General features: G+C 29.1%; 3 protein-coding genes across 4 annotated transcripts; 2 read left to right on the top strand and 1 right to left on the bottom strand.

Annotated features, from left to right (window-relative positions):
• The first annotated feature begins 66 nt into the window (after window positions 1–66).
• On the top strand, window positions 67–3,720 carry LOC140672071 (major facilitator superfamily domain-containing protein 6). Its single transcript, XM_072903902.1, has 10 exons — window positions 67–206; window positions 402–687; window positions 1,042–1,343; window positions 1,519–1,855; window positions 2,001–2,191; window positions 2,387–2,523; window positions 2,617–2,732; window positions 2,854–3,099; window positions 3,227–3,373; window positions 3,467–3,720. The coding sequence occupies exons 2-10, from the start codon at window positions 630–632 to the stop codon at window positions 3,535–3,537; spliced, it is 1,605 nt and encodes a 534-aa protein (XP_072760003.1). The 5' UTR covers window positions 67–206; window positions 402–629; the 3' UTR covers window positions 3,538–3,720.
• Window positions 3,721–3,940: 220 nt separating this feature from the next.
• On the top strand, window positions 3,941–6,465 carry LOC140672072 (F-box/WD repeat-containing protein 4). Its single transcript, XM_072903903.1, has 7 exons — window positions 3,941–4,541; window positions 4,964–5,275; window positions 5,346–5,493; window positions 5,566–5,753; window positions 5,867–5,995; window positions 6,068–6,215; window positions 6,296–6,465. The coding sequence occupies exons 1-7, from the start codon at window positions 4,342–4,344 to the stop codon at window positions 6,449–6,451; spliced, it is 1,281 nt and encodes a 426-aa protein (XP_072760004.1). The 5' UTR covers window positions 3,941–4,341; the 3' UTR covers window positions 6,452–6,465.
• A 200-nt stretch (window positions 6,466–6,665) lies between these two features.
• On the bottom strand, window positions 6,666–18,070 carry LOC140672069 (cytoplasmic aconitate hydratase). Of its 2 annotated transcripts, none has more exons than XM_072903899.1 (15): window positions 17,914–18,070; window positions 17,126–17,218; window positions 16,878–17,044; window positions 16,644–16,789; window positions 15,988–16,381; window positions 15,525–15,696; window positions 15,210–15,427; window positions 10,306–10,465; window positions 9,699–9,919; window positions 9,263–9,419; window positions 8,917–9,152; window positions 8,345–8,481; window positions 8,119–8,266; window positions 7,707–7,873; window positions 6,666–7,418 (listed from the first exon to the last, which is right to left on the bottom strand). In XM_072903899.1, exons 1-15 carry the CDS (start codon window positions 17,918–17,920, stop codon window positions 7,166–7,168), a joined length of 2,676 nt encoding a protein of 891 aa, XP_072760000.1. In that variant the 5' UTR covers window positions 17,921–18,070; the 3' UTR covers window positions 6,666–7,165. The 2 variants fall into 2 exon arrangements, with proteins under 2 accessions (XP_072760000.1, XP_072759999.1); XM_072903898.1 differs by lacking the exon at window positions 17,914–18,070 and adding an exon at window positions 17,765–17,882.
• Window positions 18,071–18,155: the final 85 nt, after the last annotated feature.

The raw sequence follows: 18,155 nt of genomic DNA, 5'->3' as shown, positions 1-18,155 counted from the left end.
GAATTTATCGAATGACGAACAACAGCTTTCTGGCTGGAGACTGATATTCGAGTAACGATTGATCAACAAGCAACAGTGTACGACAAGCGAACGAGTGCTTATAAAAAAAAAAAAACATTGAATCATGCGTAAAATGCGTGTGTCAATGATATGACAACAAACAGCTGATCGCAGCATCGTGCGGCGCCATTTTGGAAGCGTTTGAAGTTTGTAGTTTTTGAAGTTCCAATATAAATCGCGATATAAATGGCGATTCAAATTCAAATGCACACGCGATATTCTATGAAATATATAATCTTATATGAAATATAATTTTCGCGGAAATGCCAAATGTGTTTATAACATTCTGCTAAAATGTGTAATATACTTGTGGAAATACCTTTTACACGATATTTTTGCAGGTAACCTAAGCAGCATAAAAAAGGCTAAAAGATATCTTAAAGATCGATAAAACAGCTTTAAGTCGCTTTTAGACTTTTATGGACATGTGCTGTATGAGTAATATTATTTTACTATTAAATTGTAAACATGATTGCATCAATTTAATATTTTTATCTGCATAAAAGTGTAAAGTATAAGGATACAAAATTTTTTGGATATACCAGTATCTATTTTTTTATCTGAATATCATGAAAATCAATTATAAGCAATTGCCTGTAAAGGCGCACTATTTCTTTTTTATGGCAGGTAAATATATTTCTTTTATATATACTACCACTAAGAGAATTCTTATCTAATTTAAAACTTTTTTCATGTCTTCTTCATGACAAAATATAAAGAGATACATATATTTATATAATGAGAAGAATATATTTATATATATAACTATACAAAATATGAAAATATAAAATATACACTCAAGATCTTCATAATATATCTTATATATCATATACTTATTATAGACAGAATATGTATTATATTTATGAAATGTATATATTATAATAACGTTAAAGATATTAAACATTAATTATTAATAGTTTGATAAATTATTATTTTAAATATATTGCAAGAAGATAATAATAATTATTTTTCTAATTTTAGCTATGGGCCCTATTTTACCGTTTCTACCAGTGTATGGCAAGCAACTGGGTGTCTCGCCATTAATTATGGGTTCCATAACCGCGGTTTTGCCTATTCTATTTCTGATCGCAAAATCAGCATTCGGCTTTGTCGTAGACTATTTTCGCGCTTGGAGAAAAGTGATATTTATAACATTGCTTACTGTAACGAGTGGTTGTTACATTTTGATGTACTTTCTACCAATACTGCCGGGTCCAATGCTACCGAATCATCAGTTTCAAAACATATCATGTTCATCTTTGCCGTCTTGCGATATGGACTATGTAAATTTTTATTTTTTTACAATACAATTTTTTATTAATAACGCAATAATAGTAGAATTCTTATAAGAAACATTATTTAGTAAAAATTTCAATATTACATGAATTTATATATTTATTTTTATAAATCTATTCAAACATTTTTAGCTACGTTTTAAATTATTTATTATTTATTTAGCATACCTCAGCAATGGCATCGTGTAACGGTACAAAAGATACTACGTGTTATTGGACATGCAAGGATACGAATTTTTCCACACAAGTGTCTTTTCATGCAGTTAAAGGAGAAGCATTCATTTCACCAGATACTACATGTCTATTAAATAATAATGAAACGTCATTGTGTCATCAAAAGATAATAAATAATTGCAATGTTACCTGCCATGATTTCGACGATACTCATTGTATATATACTTCTATTACTTTCTGGGGATTTGTCCTCTTAATGTCTCTTGGCAACATTGGTTTTAATGTTTCCAATTGTATAAGCGATGCAATTTGTTTTGACATATTAGGTAAGAGTTTTTGTATATATTTATAAAAATATTATTTGCATATAATTTGAAGTAATTTTGCAATAATTTAGCTGTCCAGTTTTATACATGAATATTATGAAAAAGGGAGAAATGCTTTTCTCAACTTATTTATTTATCCTTTCAGGTGAAGGTGGACAAATGGGGTACGGTAGACAACGAGTATGGGGTACGATTGGTTTTGGTATCGCAGCATTTCTATCCGGCTACACAGTAGATTTGTGGTCGCAAGGAGGAATCTATAAGACTTATACGCCAGCATTTCTTCTCGTGTTTGCATTTACTTGTGTCGATTTAATTTGCTGCAGAAAACTAGAGGTAATTGTATTATGAATTAAGAAAAAAAAAAGTGGCAAAAATAATATAAGAAGAGAGAGACAGTTTTGTTTATATTATATTTTTTTATACATTATTATTTGATATATATGTTTATATATTTATAGTTTTATTTATATTATATTTACTTATTTATATTATATTATTTTCATCTCTTATTATATGTTTTTCTTACAGCTGCCACTCATGTCAAGTTCGAAAAGTATAATGAAGGATGTATGTGCTCTTTTGAAATTAAAACCTATCGTTATATTTCTATGTTTTGCTACCCTCGCTGGTATTCTTGATAGCTTCATGATTTACTTTTTATTTTGGTAAACTTTTATTTCTATTATTGTATTTTTGGGCATTTTCCCATAATTCGATAGAAATACAAATAGAATTATTATTTAATGTTTTTTAACTAGGTATTTAGAAGATCTTGCTATGGCAACCGGATATATGGGTGAAATTAAGTTAATAGAGGGTCTAATAGTAGCCGCAGAGACTCTCGGTGGCGAAATAATATTCTTCTCGTTTTCTGGTACACATAAAAAATTTTTCTGTATCATAAAGTTTAGGAATTACATAAATAATATTAATAAGTGTACAATTGAAAGTATTTTACGCTTATAAATATAATCTCAAATTTCTTCTTTCTCCAGGTAAAATATTGAAGAAGTTTGGATATGGTTACACCTTTACATTCTGCTTTTTATGCTACGCACTGCGTCTAGGATTAATATCTTTCGCGCCAACACCATGGTGGGTACTTCCGGTAGAATTTTTCATGCAAGGACCATCATACGCGCTCTGCTACACGACAATAGTAGCATACGCGAGCGCAGTATCACCACCCGGCACATCAGCAACCGTTCAAGGAATTGTGGCAGGGATGGACGATGGCTTCGGTAAGAATTCGTTACAGTTATACATCGAAAATTATTTTTTTGTAAAAAAAAATTGTTTTGCAAAAATAGTATAGATTTATATTTTTGCAATTAATAAAAATTCTTGAAATATTTGAATTTTTTTCAGGATTCGCGGTTGGTAGTTTAATAGGAGGTATCTTCTACAAGAAAGTCGGTGGTGCAATCACTTTAAGAATATTTTCAGTACTCGCAGCATTTTCCGCATTAATGTATCTCATTCTTCATATTCTGTACTTAAAACATAAAACACCAGGTAAAGAATTGCAAATCATTTTTAAATCGCCAAGATGTAACTTCTGTAGATTATGGTGAAAAAACTAAAAAAGACCCTTGTTTTTTATTGCAGACACACGAAATAATGTTGAATGGAGAAAACCTGATGATGCACAGAGACATTGTGTTGTAGCAGAAACATAATGTTTTATACAACTTTTTTATAAATATTTAATATTAAAAAAATAAGAATTTTATTTTCTTACATGTACAATACATATATATATAATATATATTATATAATATCTTAAGATAAAGTTTAAATTTACTTTTTTATATTTTATTTCTACATATCTTAATAAATTAGGATACTTAATACAAACGATATTTATATACGATCTACAATTATTAAGATGATGTGTAAATGTTCTTATAAAAATTTATTATTTAAAATAATAAAATTAATTTTTTATTTAATTGACGATACTAAAAAACTATTATTATACATATATATGCATTAACTTGATTATTAATTTTTAAATTAGTTTAAAAAATTAGAAAAATGTATCTTTAATATCTCACTTTTTATCGAAATTGTGTGAGAAAAGCTCAGGAATGCAAAAAATAAATTTTTTAAAATATATATACAGACTTTATGGAACATATAATTTTGTTGTATAAATTGCTAAGCAATAATGTAATAATATGTAATAGCACACCAAAGAGAGGTGACATATCTGTGATGTGTGTGTCTTTTGAAATATGTGCCGCTTTTGTCACGTGTACCATGACATGCCACGTGACAGAGCAAGATCAAGATTCGAGAGTCGAGAATATAGTTCACGCGCTGGGTCAAACATAATCAAGTGTGACGAAATGTATTGGAGGTATTTAAGAAAAAAGAAAAAGACATTATAGTGTGAAACAATTAAATTAAATCGCAGACACTTCTTCCTAATGTGGATGCAATAAAAAAAGACAGAAGTGGAAACGTATAATATAAAAAAAATGACAGATACTTTGCATTTGGACATCTTGCCGTACGAAGTGTTGCTAATGATCTTTGATTATTGCGATGCTTTCGATTTGGTGCGACTCAGCGAAGTATGCAAGCGATTTTATGAGATTGTACAGTCGGATGCAGCCTGGATAAAAAAAAATAGAGGATTGTTTGTCACGAATCAAACGTCAGAAAGATTTCGTCAGAGGTGCGTTTTACAGGTTATACGTGACATAATAACAGAGATAGTAATTAAATAAAGATTAATTAAATTGACATATCTTTATTTAAATCAAAACTTTCTCTATTAGAGTTATGAATTTAAACAAAGTAATAAATTGCATTGTTATTAATAAATGTTACTTGGAAGTAACATTTATTAATAATAACAATAAAATAAAATACATAATTTTTTAATTTAAAGTTTGATTATGTGTTATTCCTTTTGTTGTTCTTATTAACATAACTGTTCTTAACATATTGATATTAAGCTCCTTTTTTTATTATATATTGATAATTGAATATTTATAAGATGCATTTTAGTATTTTATTTACAATTTGGAAGGATACAATCCTTGTGACAATTTTATATAAGGATATCTTAAAGAATATAATTATTTTGTTTTTTAGATGTAATCCAATATTATCTCCGCGTACTATGTGGCTTGTATCTTACAATTGGCAATATGGAAGATATCACAAGTATATTGTAATATCAAATAAAGTAAAAGTGATGCCATGGTTGCAAATGACAAATGACACTCTTTGGTGGAGTGGTGGTAGTCAGCTTTATGGTGTTAAACGCAATTTGAATCATTTTAAGAACAAAGTTAATGTAGAACCAAATCATAATATTGTCTTTTATAATTATTATAATAAAATACGTGGAGTAGATATTTGCAAATTTGTCCTCTGTGAAAATTTCATTATAAGTGGTCATAGGTGTGTATCCAGTTACTGTTTGCACTTTGTCTTTTTCGATAATAACATTTTTTGCAAAAACTCTTTTTAGCAACGGTGATATACAGTATTGGGTAGAACCAAAGAAAAGCTATCCATGTGTTGTAAAGATATTGAAGTGTGTTCATTCTTGCGATATTAATGGCATAGGTGCAACGTCACAAAATATTATATCAGGTTCAGTTGATGGTATGATAAAGGTAAGATGAAGGAATGATTTGCTTATATAATGCAATGATACTTTATAACATAATGTGTTTGTTTCTGTTTAGATACAAAAAAATGTAGATATTGAAGAAAGTAATTTCGATAAAAATGAGATTAGCATAGATTTCATGAATAAAATAGATAGAGTGCAGTCACTTGCGATTGATCCCACGGGAATGCAATTCGCAGTTGGCTCGTCTGGAACTACTAACATTCCACCACTTCATTTAATCAATATTGAAACACTGAAACGGTAATATTTTAAATTAATATAGCAAGTTAATTGATCGTGTTATGAGATGTATGATTGAATATGATTTTGGTGTGTAGTGAACAATGTGCAACAAGCTAATAGAGAGATTTCAGTTATGCGATGTTCGATGAAATACGATATCCATGGAGACACGGTGCTGGAATATTAGATATGGTGTGGGATAATCCACAGACTTTATTCACCTGTGGCTATGATACATGTGTCCGAAAATGGGATTTGAGGTAATATGTGTATCACTCGACTCGTTATATTCGCAATTATGTGAGTCTGAATGTTAATAATTACGATTTCAGAATCGAGAAATGCGTTGGCTCATGGGCGGATCCAAATGATGCAGGATTATATTGTATTTCATCCGATTATCAATACAATATAATTACAGGAACACAGCATTGTGGTGCGGCTGTTCTGTGGGATCAAAGGATGCGTAATTTCGTTCAGGTTCTTATTTGTTTTAAACTGCAATTATACACCTTTTGCATTTTATATGTTATCATTACAAATTTCTTTAAAATTTCTAGTTATATTATATGAATTCGCAAATGTCAAACAGCCCGATTTATTCTCTACAATTTGATAGCAGTCATCTGTATTGTGCTCTGGACCGAGATTTAGTCAAGTTAAGTTTCTCGTCAGGCCAGCCATTCGTGAGATGTAATTACAAACAATTGTATTAATTAATTATTATAACTGTTTTATTACATACTATTTGCAAGAGATATAGAAAATATAACAAATGAAACTATCTTTCTATCTCTCTAGAAATTAAATTGTGTATTATATACCTTGTAAAAAAATTATATAAAGAAGTGATATCATTTCTGATATAAAGTTTTGTAATGATATATTTTGTATTTTCGTAATATATCTATAATAAAAAATGGAGAGCAATTATACTGCAACAATTTTGCAACAATTTATTACTATTGTGATACATACACAAAAGCGAAGACAATAATTTTCCCATGTTTATGTACTATAACTATTATATAAAATATAAAAAAAAAAGAACTCATTTTTCGAACAACGTGGCTTACAGTGATTTTTTCAAAGACGATTGTAATAAACTTCGCATAAGCGAATATTAAAACCAATTAAAATAATTAGTATTAATGAAAATTTAGGATGTTATGAAATGAATATATTAATTACCCACGTTATATAAAAATAATATAATTACGTTGATCGTTTTGGATGAAAAAAAGTAGGCATTTGTTAGAATAGCATTTATAAAGTACTGCATACTTATCTATGTTTCTTTCGCACATTTATGAAATCTTAATCTTCCTTAAAGAGATATATTTTATATCCCAAAACCAATATATTAAGTATCTCTTGTTAAGTAATTTAAAAAAAAAAAGCCATTTTTATATTCCCTTTTGAAAATCTCATCAAAGCATCATTCTAATCATGTAATTGAGAATACCACCGTGTTTGAAGTAAGTCAAATCAACTTCTGTGTCGAATCGTGCGATCACTTCGAACTTCTTGCCATCGTCAGTGCTCACAGTAATCTTTTCTCCAGGTTGACAATTCTCAGGAAGCGCAATGTCGTATTGCTCATAGCCTGTTAAACCTAATGACTCTGCAGTTTCTCCAGGAAGATATTCCAGTGGAACAATGCCCATACCCACAAGATTGGATCTATAAATAAACATGAATGAATAATTAATCAAGTAAAAAATGAATGAATGAATAAACGATTTTAAATTAAATAAACAAAACCGTTTAAGTAAAATAACTAAATCTCTTTTTTTATGGAGTTGGAAACTGTATTATTTATGATTATATTATATTGCTTACGATACGGAAAATATTTTCTTAAAAAAAAAAAAAAAAAAAAAAAAAAAAAAAAAAAGAATATATTTAACAAGTCGATGAAAATATAGTTAAATTTCATCGGAAAAATATAATAATTCGGGGGAAACTTGCCTATGTATTCTTTCGTACGATTCAGCTATGACCGCTCGAATACCAAGCAAATATGGTCCTTTAGCGGCCCAATCCCTGGAAGAGCCAGATCCGTATTCCTTACCAACTAAAGCAATCAAAGGTATTCCATCTTTGATATATCTCTCGGCTGCGTCAAATATGTCCATCTAAATAACATAAATTCTCCATAAATCATTTGTGTGTATTTTAAAAATTACATAAATATACGTTTAATATAATACATATTCTAAAATTATTAAAAAAAATATTTTTAAAGAATTCTAATGAATTATATCTCGTTTATTTGAATTGTTTAACGCTTATGTATCATCGTTCTGTCACATTAAAAAACGAACGACGTTGCAGTGTAAATAATCGAGCAAAATTATTGAAACTAAATAGAGAGCTGTACCTCTTCTTTAGTTGGAATGTAGATCGTTCGTGGTCCCGCTTTACCGATGAATTTGTTCATCAGACGAATGTTAGCGAATGTGCCCCGTACCATCACTTCGTCGTTCCCTCTACGCGAACCGTAAGAATTGAAATCTTTCGGAGTCAAGCTGGAAGTAAAGACATGATATTAAGAAATTTGAACTAATTTTCAAACGTCTTTCGTGTCCATCGTACATCAAACTCACCCACGATTCGATAGATATCTCGCCGCTGGCGAATTACGCGCGATACTACCCGCTGGACTAATGTGATCGGTCGTAACGGAATCTCCAAGGTTCACAAGCACTCGCGCTTTTGTAATTGATTTTATTAAAGGCAGCTCCTGTAAAATGATATATTTTTTACTTTATAAAGGGCGTGTTCGGGGAGACACTATATAGCGCTACCAGCTTTCGTTCTATCTTTGTTCAACTTTTAATGAGTAACAAAGATAGAACGACACTGGTAGCGCTATATAGTGTCTCCCCGAACGTGCCCAAAGGAGATAAGAAATTGCAATTGTTTCAGTACACAGAAATATCAAGGAAACGATCTTCAAAATTTCTACAACTATATATTATTAATGTACAGATCCCAATAGTTTTTACACTAACATTAGATATTTGAATAGTGCTTCAGATATACAAGGATTGTTAAGAAATAAAAAAAGCTAGCTCAAAAAATTGAAAAAAACCTAAATTTAAGTCCTTTTAAATTTTTTGAAGAAAGTGGATTGGACACTAAACTTATGCAATAAATTATATAATTATATAATGACCTTTTGTAAATCCTTGAAATAAGGTGGGTTTTTAATATATGTTGAACTAACATCCCAAGGGTACAATTTGCCACTAGGCGCTACCAAATTCGCCCAATTGCTGCTGCCTTGTTCAATTCTACTGTAAACTTCTTTGAACATAGCCGGAATGACATATTTTTGTTCTACAGCTTGAATTTCCGTCCTAGTTGGCCAGATGTCTCGCAAATATATCGGAGTACCATTAGACTTGTGACCTTAAACGCATACATGTATCATATATACATACATATAAATATACACTCTGTAAAGTACTCTTCCCTCGAAATTTCTTGTATATATTTTTATAATTTCTGAAAACATTTACCTAATGGTTGCTTTTCAAAATCGAAATCCACAGTACCGGCAATAGCATATGCTATTACCAAAAGCGGAGATGCTAGATAATTCGCCCGAGTGTTCGGATGGACTCTGCCTTCAAAATTTCTGTTACCTGATAGAACTCCACAGCAGATTAGTTCTTTCTGCAGACAAAACAAATATTTAACAAAAGCATATAAAACTTGTAAAATAAATTATTTGAGTTGACGAGATATTGTACAGATTTCATAGATTCTTTTCAAATCGAATAAATCATTAAATTTACAATTGCGATTTTTAAATACGACTTTGATTTCATTTGACAATTATAAAATTATTTGTATTTTTCGGAATTTTATTTTTCATTGAAAAAGAAAAGAACTGTCAACTTGATACTTTTAAGTGGAACATAAACGAAATTATGTTCATGTCAAATATCTTACCTTTTCAATAGTTTCAATTATAGCGTCAGGAAGCGGACCGCTGTTTCCGATACAAGTCATACATCCATACCCCACGATATCGAATCCTAACTTTGTCAAATACGGAATCACTCCGCTTTCCTCGAGATAATAAGTCACAACTCCAGACCCAGGTGATAATGATGTTTTTATGTACGGCTCGACATTTAAACCAGCTTCCACCGCCTTTTTAGCAAGAAGACCTGCACAAATAAATATATCCTAATTCATATGTAATAGTGAATTTTTTATGTTAAATTTTAGTCGTAAGTATTTTTATTTTACATATAATCTTAATAAAAGAATGATTTTCATGATTAAATAATATTGCTACTAATGAGTTTTCACGTAAAATACATTAATAAAGTAAATATTCTTTCTCGTATATATAAGAAAATTTTCGTTTATTATCATTCTATTCTAAATGTTCTATAAAGTGATATTTTCGAGAAAAAAATATAACATAGAATATACAAAACGTAATAAATTATAAAATGTTAATATATCAATCGTATTAAATTTTTATATTTAATGTTTTCTATATATTTCTGTTAAATTTTTCTGATAGAATTTATATAAAATTCAGTACCTGCTCCAAGCATAACACTCGGGTTGCTAGTATTTGTACAACTGGTAATCGCCGCGATGACCACCGAGCCATGTTTCAACTCGTATTCTTTTTCTTCAAATTGAAATTTTCCAACAGTATTCACCTTTGCCGGTGTTAAACCATAGCCCTTGAAACTTACCTGCAATTTAAAAAAAATAGTCGCTTTAAGCATTTTTTTCAAATTTTAAGAATTTCATTATATTTAAGTATGCAATCATTTTAAGATAAAAAATCCATTTTAACTTGTTAACAATAATATTTAATTTTTTATCAATTTATCTAATGGAAAGCTCATTAACGTCTAAACTAATGTAGTCTAAATTTAAAAGAAATGTCTAGCTGAATAAAAAAAAGATATTAAAGATTGTATATAAAAAAATTCGGACTTTATTAAAATTGTACTAAATTATATCTCTGTGTTAAATTATAAGCAAATATTCATAAATTCAAGTTAAATAATATAAGCAATGGTTGTTAAATAATGCTAATTAAATAAAAAATATATCTTTTAAACAAAAATATTATAAATAGGAAACACATCGTAGCAGATATAAATTATTAAAAGTATTTAATATTCTATCACGTAGCTCTTTTGTACTTGTTTCTTAATTTATTCTCCTTAAAAATGAATTTTTGAAGAAACCACGAAATTTATAAACAACTGTAAGCTAATAATAACAGTGAGTAATACTTCTTGTTATTTAGCATGTTATTGTTCCCAGTTTGGTGATTTCACCTTACAAATTTGGTGGGGTTCAATGAGCGAACTTAATGTCGTGATATGGAAATCCAGTGTCCGGTAAACGATTTGCTGAAGAAGCAGTATGGGTTCGCAATAATCTTTCAGCAATTACGAGGTCTACGACCGTATGCATATTTAACACGTAAACGATTCAATAACGACGATCTTCGATGACTTTTATTTTTTAGATGTAAAAAAATAATAAATAAAAAAAATGTTATTAAATATTAAAAAGATAACAACCGTATGTTAGAATATTTTGAGGCAGATATTATACATAACACTATATAGATACTAATAACAAATTTAAAAAGTTTGTGTAATTACACAGAAAAATAGTAAGTGTCAAATCAAAACTTATATACTCATATGAACGCGTTCATTGTTTCATATATACGCAACAATTTATAATCTTCTTAGAAGAATTTTTTTCCTCTCCATTCAAGAAAATTATTCTTAAATAACAAGAATATATTTTTCTTGGTTGAACTATATAAAATGTCTTCATCCAAGCAAATTTTCTTTGTTCAACACAATATAATCTCATTTCAAGATTTACATCTTGAAACTAAAGATATTGTCAAAGTAAGAATATTCTTTTTTTCTGTGTATGTAAACAAATATATTGTGTCTTGTTTTAATTCATAATTATGTATATCGAATAATTATTATAGTATATCGCATTTATTAATGTCTAACTAAATTTTATAAAAATTTATCTGTCAAACGAAATTCGGTTTTCGTAAATGTATCTTTTTTCTTTATCGGTTCTAGAGGTATTGTGCTTTAATGAGAAATCCGAGCTACCTCTATATACCAGCATGCATGTCAAACGATGGCTCGTTTGCAATGAAATGTGTGAGCTTTGCAAAACGAACGTAGTAGGATGTTGTATCAGCAATTTCAACGCGAGTCTGAATATACGTCTTCCAGAACTTATGCGAAGTGCGATCAAAGACTTTTGTCTTCTCCGACGAAGCGGACGGATCGATCGATCAACGGTACGTGTACGAATTATTTTTTCCCTCATAAATTGTCAAGTGTCACATTCGCACATCCTCTTACGTTCCAAAGGGTAAAAATAGAGTAGCGTGTCAAGAAGAGTCCAGCAATCTGTACTAAAAATATTGATAATTTCAATTTGAAATTCAAGTTGATTTTATCCTGCCACATGCAATTATTCTTTCATAAACGTAATATAGTAGAAAATTCTTAAAATCCGCAAATAAAAATATAACATAGCCTGATATTTATTAATTTTACTGATTTTGATTGAAAAAAAAAATCTTGTAATTTCTCTTCTTCTTAATTTAACTACTGATTTTAGAAAACAACGATGACGCTGCTGATGATAGCTAATCAATTTTACCGTATATGCGTGTTCCAAGTATGTCGAAAGTCATTATGATCGCGAAATAATGACATATATCTAATGATTGAAATGAAAATATCATATTTTAAAGCTGCAAAATAAAAAGAAATAAAACTTCCTTTTTTTTTTTTAATAATGAAAACATATAAAAGCACACATGAACGAAATCACATAATTCATATTTTAAAAATATTTTTACACTTCTCTTATTTTCACACGAAGAGGCTGTTGCCTTTAGAAATATTAAAATTAATTTTTACATATTATTTTATCTTTATATTTATCACATGTGTTACGTATATATAACATGTAACCAGGGAAAATAAATCAAATTTTGATATGTGTCCTTTGATAGAATTTAATTCAAATTTATTTAATATTGAAGAAAGTCATCCTCTCAACAAGTTTAAAAATTTTTAATAAAAGAAAAAAAAACTTAAAAATTTTAAATAAAAAATTTAACTGAGGAACAAATAATATTTTTGACGTTTAGAAAATTATAAATTTTCAAAATTTAATTTTCTTCGAGTTAAATTCAAATTCGACGAATCTGATATGGTAAAATCAATTTAAAAATTTGTCATTATTTCTATTGTATATCATAATGTACTAACATATTTCCATGTATTAGTGAAGAGTATACATAAATATGTTTCTTATCGATTTTAATCAACTACGATTTCGTTTTCGATAGCTAAGTCTAACTGCGAAGAAGAGAATTAAATTTCACATAGAGAAAGCATTAGCCTTATGATTCATGTGGATGAGTTTCTTCGGCAAGTGTTCTGACTGTCATAGGCCATGTAACGCGACGCCAATGTTGAACATTTTGAATAGAAATCGATCGACACGTTCTTAAACACTCGTAAACACGTATTGTTTCCATTCGTTAAACGATCATTCGTCGTGGTTCATCTACTGGATCAAGACCATCAATCTGAACAAGACTATCTTTTTCAATCTGTGATCGCGAAGTAAATATAATAAATTTGTATATAATATTTAGTACAACTATACATTACGTTGGCACTTGTATTTTTATACTTTGTCTAGAAAAATCTAGTAAATGTAAAAATAATTCACATAAACGTGTAACATATAATGTTGCAAAAAAGTGTGCGCGCGCAAGATATATAATATATAATATTAACATAATTTTCAAATTTATTTAAACTTTTAAAGTATATCATTTTTTCCAATTTTCAGTAAAGATTTCTCATTGTCAGTAATTTGGTGAGTAATCAATTTCAAACACTCATTGGAGATTGCAAAAGCCTACCTTTCTGGTAGGGGTAAGGACCCATTCTAGTGGTATAAAAGGGCCGAAGTGTAATAAAAAGAGCAGTTGAACAGATGAATCGTCCACCAACACATCGAGCAGTACTTAAGGTCGAAGTAAGTTTATACATCTTTGTAATTTTCTTAAATCGATTTGAAGTAGTCTTATCTAGAAAATATTGTAGTTTATCGGGATTTTATTTTACGCCTCTAAACATAACATCTCTCAACGATCGTTATATGCATAAATTTCAAATCAGTGATTTCTTCATGCCCTATATAAAGAGAATTTAATGAAAAATTCGTATAATTTTGTGCTATTCAAAAATTCATTGTATGTATGTAAAGTGTCAGTTTAAAATATTTTTTCAAGTGGATCGAGAAGAAAGAAAAGCCTTCTCCGTGTATCTATTGTTGGATGTGATCATATCCGGTAAAGATGCGATAAAACCTTCACCGGGTGATGATTGCATCCAATATTGGATTCCTAATACTTCCTTGGAGCATCTCATCCGTATTTCTCAAAATTCTTGACATGGGGACGAATATAGGTCTAGTATACACAGAGAATTTGTGACTAGATCATATACTCGTCTTTAATGGCAAGAGATATCGTCTCACCTGAAGAATCATCGTTCGGAAGATACCTCACGTCTTGTTCAATTATCTTTGGTGATCTAACTATATGCTGAATAATTAAAAAATCATAAAGCTAGATCAACAAAGCTTAAATGTTCAAGATACAGGAATATTATTCGATTGTGTGAATAACGTGCGTTTCCAGCAGCAATTTAATATTAATACCATTGATGTATGTGATATACCTCTTTATCGCGAGTTTATTTTATTGTATTACTAACATATGTTTATTGTATAAGTTGATATATAAAAATTGTTAATATCCTGTCAAAATGAGCATGTGAAAGCAAACACGTTTGATTATATTGAATTCGTACTAGTTCTACAGATTGTTTTGCGAGTAATTAATTTTACATTTTTAGATGACAGAGTTCAAAGGAACTTTTACTATGATATGTTAAAATAAGGTAATCATATCACAGTAAATGTTTCATCATTCTCTGCATTTTTCTCTTCGTTATAAGTTTTTCTTTCTAATAAGAGAAAATAAAGACTAGCGTTCACATTATAATCAACAGAACAAAGGTACAATGAGTGAGATGAATATAACCTAGTTTGGCTTATATTTATTGTCACTGGGTAATATTCGTCCCTCGCATGTACTAATTAATCATCTTTCCTAAGCGTATAATTGGTAAATGTAATTTTACATCGTCGATAGTTTGTAATATTGTCGTGTGTGTGTGTGTGTGTATATATATATATATATACACACAAATGATATATATATATATATATATATATATATATATATATATATATATATATCACTTATTAAGTAAACAAAAATTGTGAGGTAGAAATTGATAGTGCAATATATATTTTCATGCAGGAATATTTAAGAACACTGACCTTGTTTACGAGGCAATTTCTGAAGTCTATTTGCATGTCGGATACTGAAACTCTATCGTGCGGTCTTTTAGGTCCGCTGACGCTTGAAACTACGGTGCTCAAATCTAAAGTGACTATTTCGGAGAAGATTGGATCTTGACTGGCGTCGTCATAATTCCTTAGCATGCGTACGCTTCTAAGATACTTCTTAATTCTATTAATATGTTCTTCGGATCGACCTGTTGTAGAGAAAATACATGTAGATAACGCGGAAAATATTCTATAGGAATAATCGTTTTGTATCAATATGTCTTTCATGGATACAAAAAACGTTACCTGTTTGTGTGAGATATGCCAAACTTTGTTCGTCTACTGCAAAGAAGCCTACAGTTGCGCCATATTCTGGACACATATTAGATATAGTAGCACGATCCGCGATACTTAATTGCGTTACTCCCGGCCCAAAGAATTCAACAAATTTTCCGACCACTCCAACTTGCCGCAGATTCTATAAGTATGTATAAAGATATTATATGCATATTTTAATTGTTTTGTCATCATGACATTAATATTAAATATTCATTGTAAACCATTAAAAATCTATTAAAAATTTATTAAAACTCCATTAAATATATTAAATTATATTGTAATATGTAAGATAATATATAATATTGTAAATATTAATGAAGTTATATAAAATGTAACTATAATATATTAAAACCAAAAAATTCTATTTATTAGCTAAGTTAGCTTAAATTCTATTATTAACTACTTTTAACTAACTGAAGGGAAATCTTACTTTTGTAATTGTAAGAACAAGATCAGTGGATGTAGCATATTGACTCAATTTACCCTCCAATTTATATCCTACAACTTTTGGTATTAACATAGAAATTGCTTGACCAAGCATAACAGCCTCTGCTTCAATTCCACCAACTCCCCACCCAAGCACACCAAGACCATTCACCATAGTAGTGTGAGAATCAGTACCGACTACGCTGTCAGGATACAGAAGATTGTTGAAATCAAATACTACTCTTGCCAAATATTCCAAATTCACTTGATGCACGATGCCACTTCCAGGAGGTACAATTAACATATTTTCAAATGCCTTTGCACCCCATTTGAGGAACAGAAAACGTTCCTTGTTTCTCTCAAATTCAAGTTCTTCATTCTTCTTTAAGGCATCAGAGCTAAAACATACAAAAATGTTCAGATTTATTTTGATCACATTATCTAATGACGTATGGTATTATAGAGTTCAATATTCTTGCTTTTTACTTCCATTTTTTGCAATATTATCAAATGTATTATGTAAAACGTTCTTACTTACGTAATGTTGTGGAAATATTAAACCTTTAAGCTCTTATACATGATAACCTTTTTTTTTATTTTTTGTAGAAAACGTTATTGACAAAATGATCAAAACATATTTGATAGAGCAGTGCACCATACCTCCTTATAAAATCAACTTGTATCGAATGATCAATTACAAGATCTGATGGACAGATTGGATTAATCTTATCAGGATTACCGCCAAGTCTCTTCACAGCATCTCTCATCGCAGCAAAATCCACAACTGCTGGTACTCCAGTAAAATCCTTTTTGTAATAATAAGTAACAATAAGTAACAATAAGTATATTTCTTATATGTGTTGCTAAATAAAATCTAAAAATTTTGCTTTTTACTTGTAATATAACTCTTGCTGGCTTAAAAGCCACTTCAGCTCCATCTTGAAGGGCTTGATTTTTTTCCCAATCCAAAACTTTCTCAACATCACTTTGCATTACTTGAAAATCATCACAATTACGCACAGTACTTTCCAAGAGAACTCGAATGGAAAATGGCAGCCTGTCTATATAACAGAAATTAAATATTATAATTTATTCAGTAGATATAAAACATAGCAAACTAATAAATAAGAAATTTATCTTACCATATTTTGTGCCAAAACTGCCAATATCAAAATATTGACATTCTTTTTGTCCAATTGTAATAGATTTTAGCAGATGCTTATAAGGATTTACTCCTAAAATAACAAAAAATTATTTGTTAGCTTTTTATTAAGAAAAAATAAATAAAAGGAAATATACAATTATGCTATTATATAATTTTTTTATTAAAGTAAATATTATTAAATTAAAAAAAATTAAATTAAATTTTATATATTTAAAATATCTATATAAGTATTTGCTTTTAATTTTTATTTTAATGTTGCATTTAATATTTAATATTTATTTGGTATAGGTAAAAATGTCAATTATATATGTAATAAACCTTAAAAAAAATAACAGATTTACACAGAGAGAACAGAAACTTTTTAATTTTGAAATTTATGTTTTTATATTGCAACATTTTTGTGATCATTTTAAAACATTATTCATATATAAATTTAATTTTCGATAAAATATTTAAATAACAATTCATATTTTTAAGCTATGAAATATTTCCAAAACTTAATAAACAATAAATTTCTTTGAATATTAAGTATATATTTTTTTATATACACACACATGTTGCAACTTTTATCATCAATTAGAACATTCATAAATTTAATTCCATTAAATTCGAATACCGTTAGTGTAAAAGCGCAAATAAATATTTTTTATGGCAAAAAATCGATTTAACATAATGACGCCGCAATAATAAGCCTATCCTCTTCAATAGTTTATGTTTTTTTCAACGAAATAACAGCAACAAATAAATTCACATCTTCTCACTTACCAGCCATGATTGTCACTGAACAAGTCACGTCGGCCCCGTTGCGTGGTACGTATATATAACAAATTATACCGAGTGTCCTGTAAATATCTGCGTCGCACAATGATAACGTAATCGTACGCGATATGATCTTTTCGACAATTTTTATCGCGTAAACTTTTATTTTCTTTCTTTTTAATTGTATAAACAGATTTGTTTTATTTTTCTGAACCGACTGTCAAAATAAGCAGCACAACAAGAATATG

Source organism: Anoplolepis gracilipes, chromosome 12, assembly GCF_047496725.1.
Source record: "Anoplolepis gracilipes chromosome 12, ASM4749672v1, whole genome shotgun sequence".
Taxonomy (NCBI): domain Eukaryota; kingdom Metazoa; phylum Arthropoda; class Insecta; order Hymenoptera; family Formicidae; genus Anoplolepis; species Anoplolepis gracilipes.
This window is presented reverse-complemented; position numbering and strand designations above follow the sequence as displayed.

What these genes read in the sequence shown, in the direction of transcription:
- LOC140672071 (XM_072903902.1), top strand. Translation starts at nt 630, where the DNA reads ATGAAAATCAATTATAAGCAATTGCCTGTAAAGGCGCACTATTTCTTT. An exon ending in CGTCTTGCGATATGGACTAT is followed by an intron (nt 1,344 to 1,518) that starts GTAAATTTTTAT and finishes TTATTTATTTAG; the next exon opens with CATACCTCAGCAATGGCATC. An exon ending in ATGATTTACTTTTTATTTTG is followed by an intron (nt 2,524 to 2,616) that starts GTAAACTTTTAT and finishes TTTTTTAACTAG; the next exon opens with GTATTTAGAAGATCTTGCTA.
- LOC140672072 (XM_072903903.1), top strand. Translation starts at nt 4,342, where the DNA reads ATGACAGATACTTTGCATTTGGACATCTTGCCGTACGAAGTGTTGCTA. An exon ending in AATATTGAAACACTGAAACG is followed by an intron (nt 5,754 to 5,866) that starts GTAATATTTTAA and finishes GAGAGATTTCAG; the next exon opens with TTATGCGATGTTCGATGAAA. An exon ending in GGATGCGTAATTTCGTTCAG is followed by an intron (nt 6,216 to 6,295) that starts GTTCTTATTTGT and finishes TAAAATTTCTAG; the next exon opens with TTATATTATATGAATTCGCA.
- LOC140672069 (XM_072903898.1), bottom strand. Translation starts at nt 17,819, where the DNA reads ATGTTAAATCGATTTTTTGCCATAAAAAATATTTATTTGCGCTTTTAC. An exon ending in CAGCAAGAGTTATATTACAA is followed by an intron (nt 16,790 to 16,877) that starts GTAAAAAGCAAA and finishes TATTACAAAAAG; the next exon opens with GATTTTACTGGAGTACCAGC. An exon ending in ATTTCAAGGATTTACAAAAG is followed by an intron (nt 8,482 to 8,916) that starts GTCATTATATAA and finishes ATCATTTTACAG; the next exon opens with GAGCTGCCTTTAATAAAATC.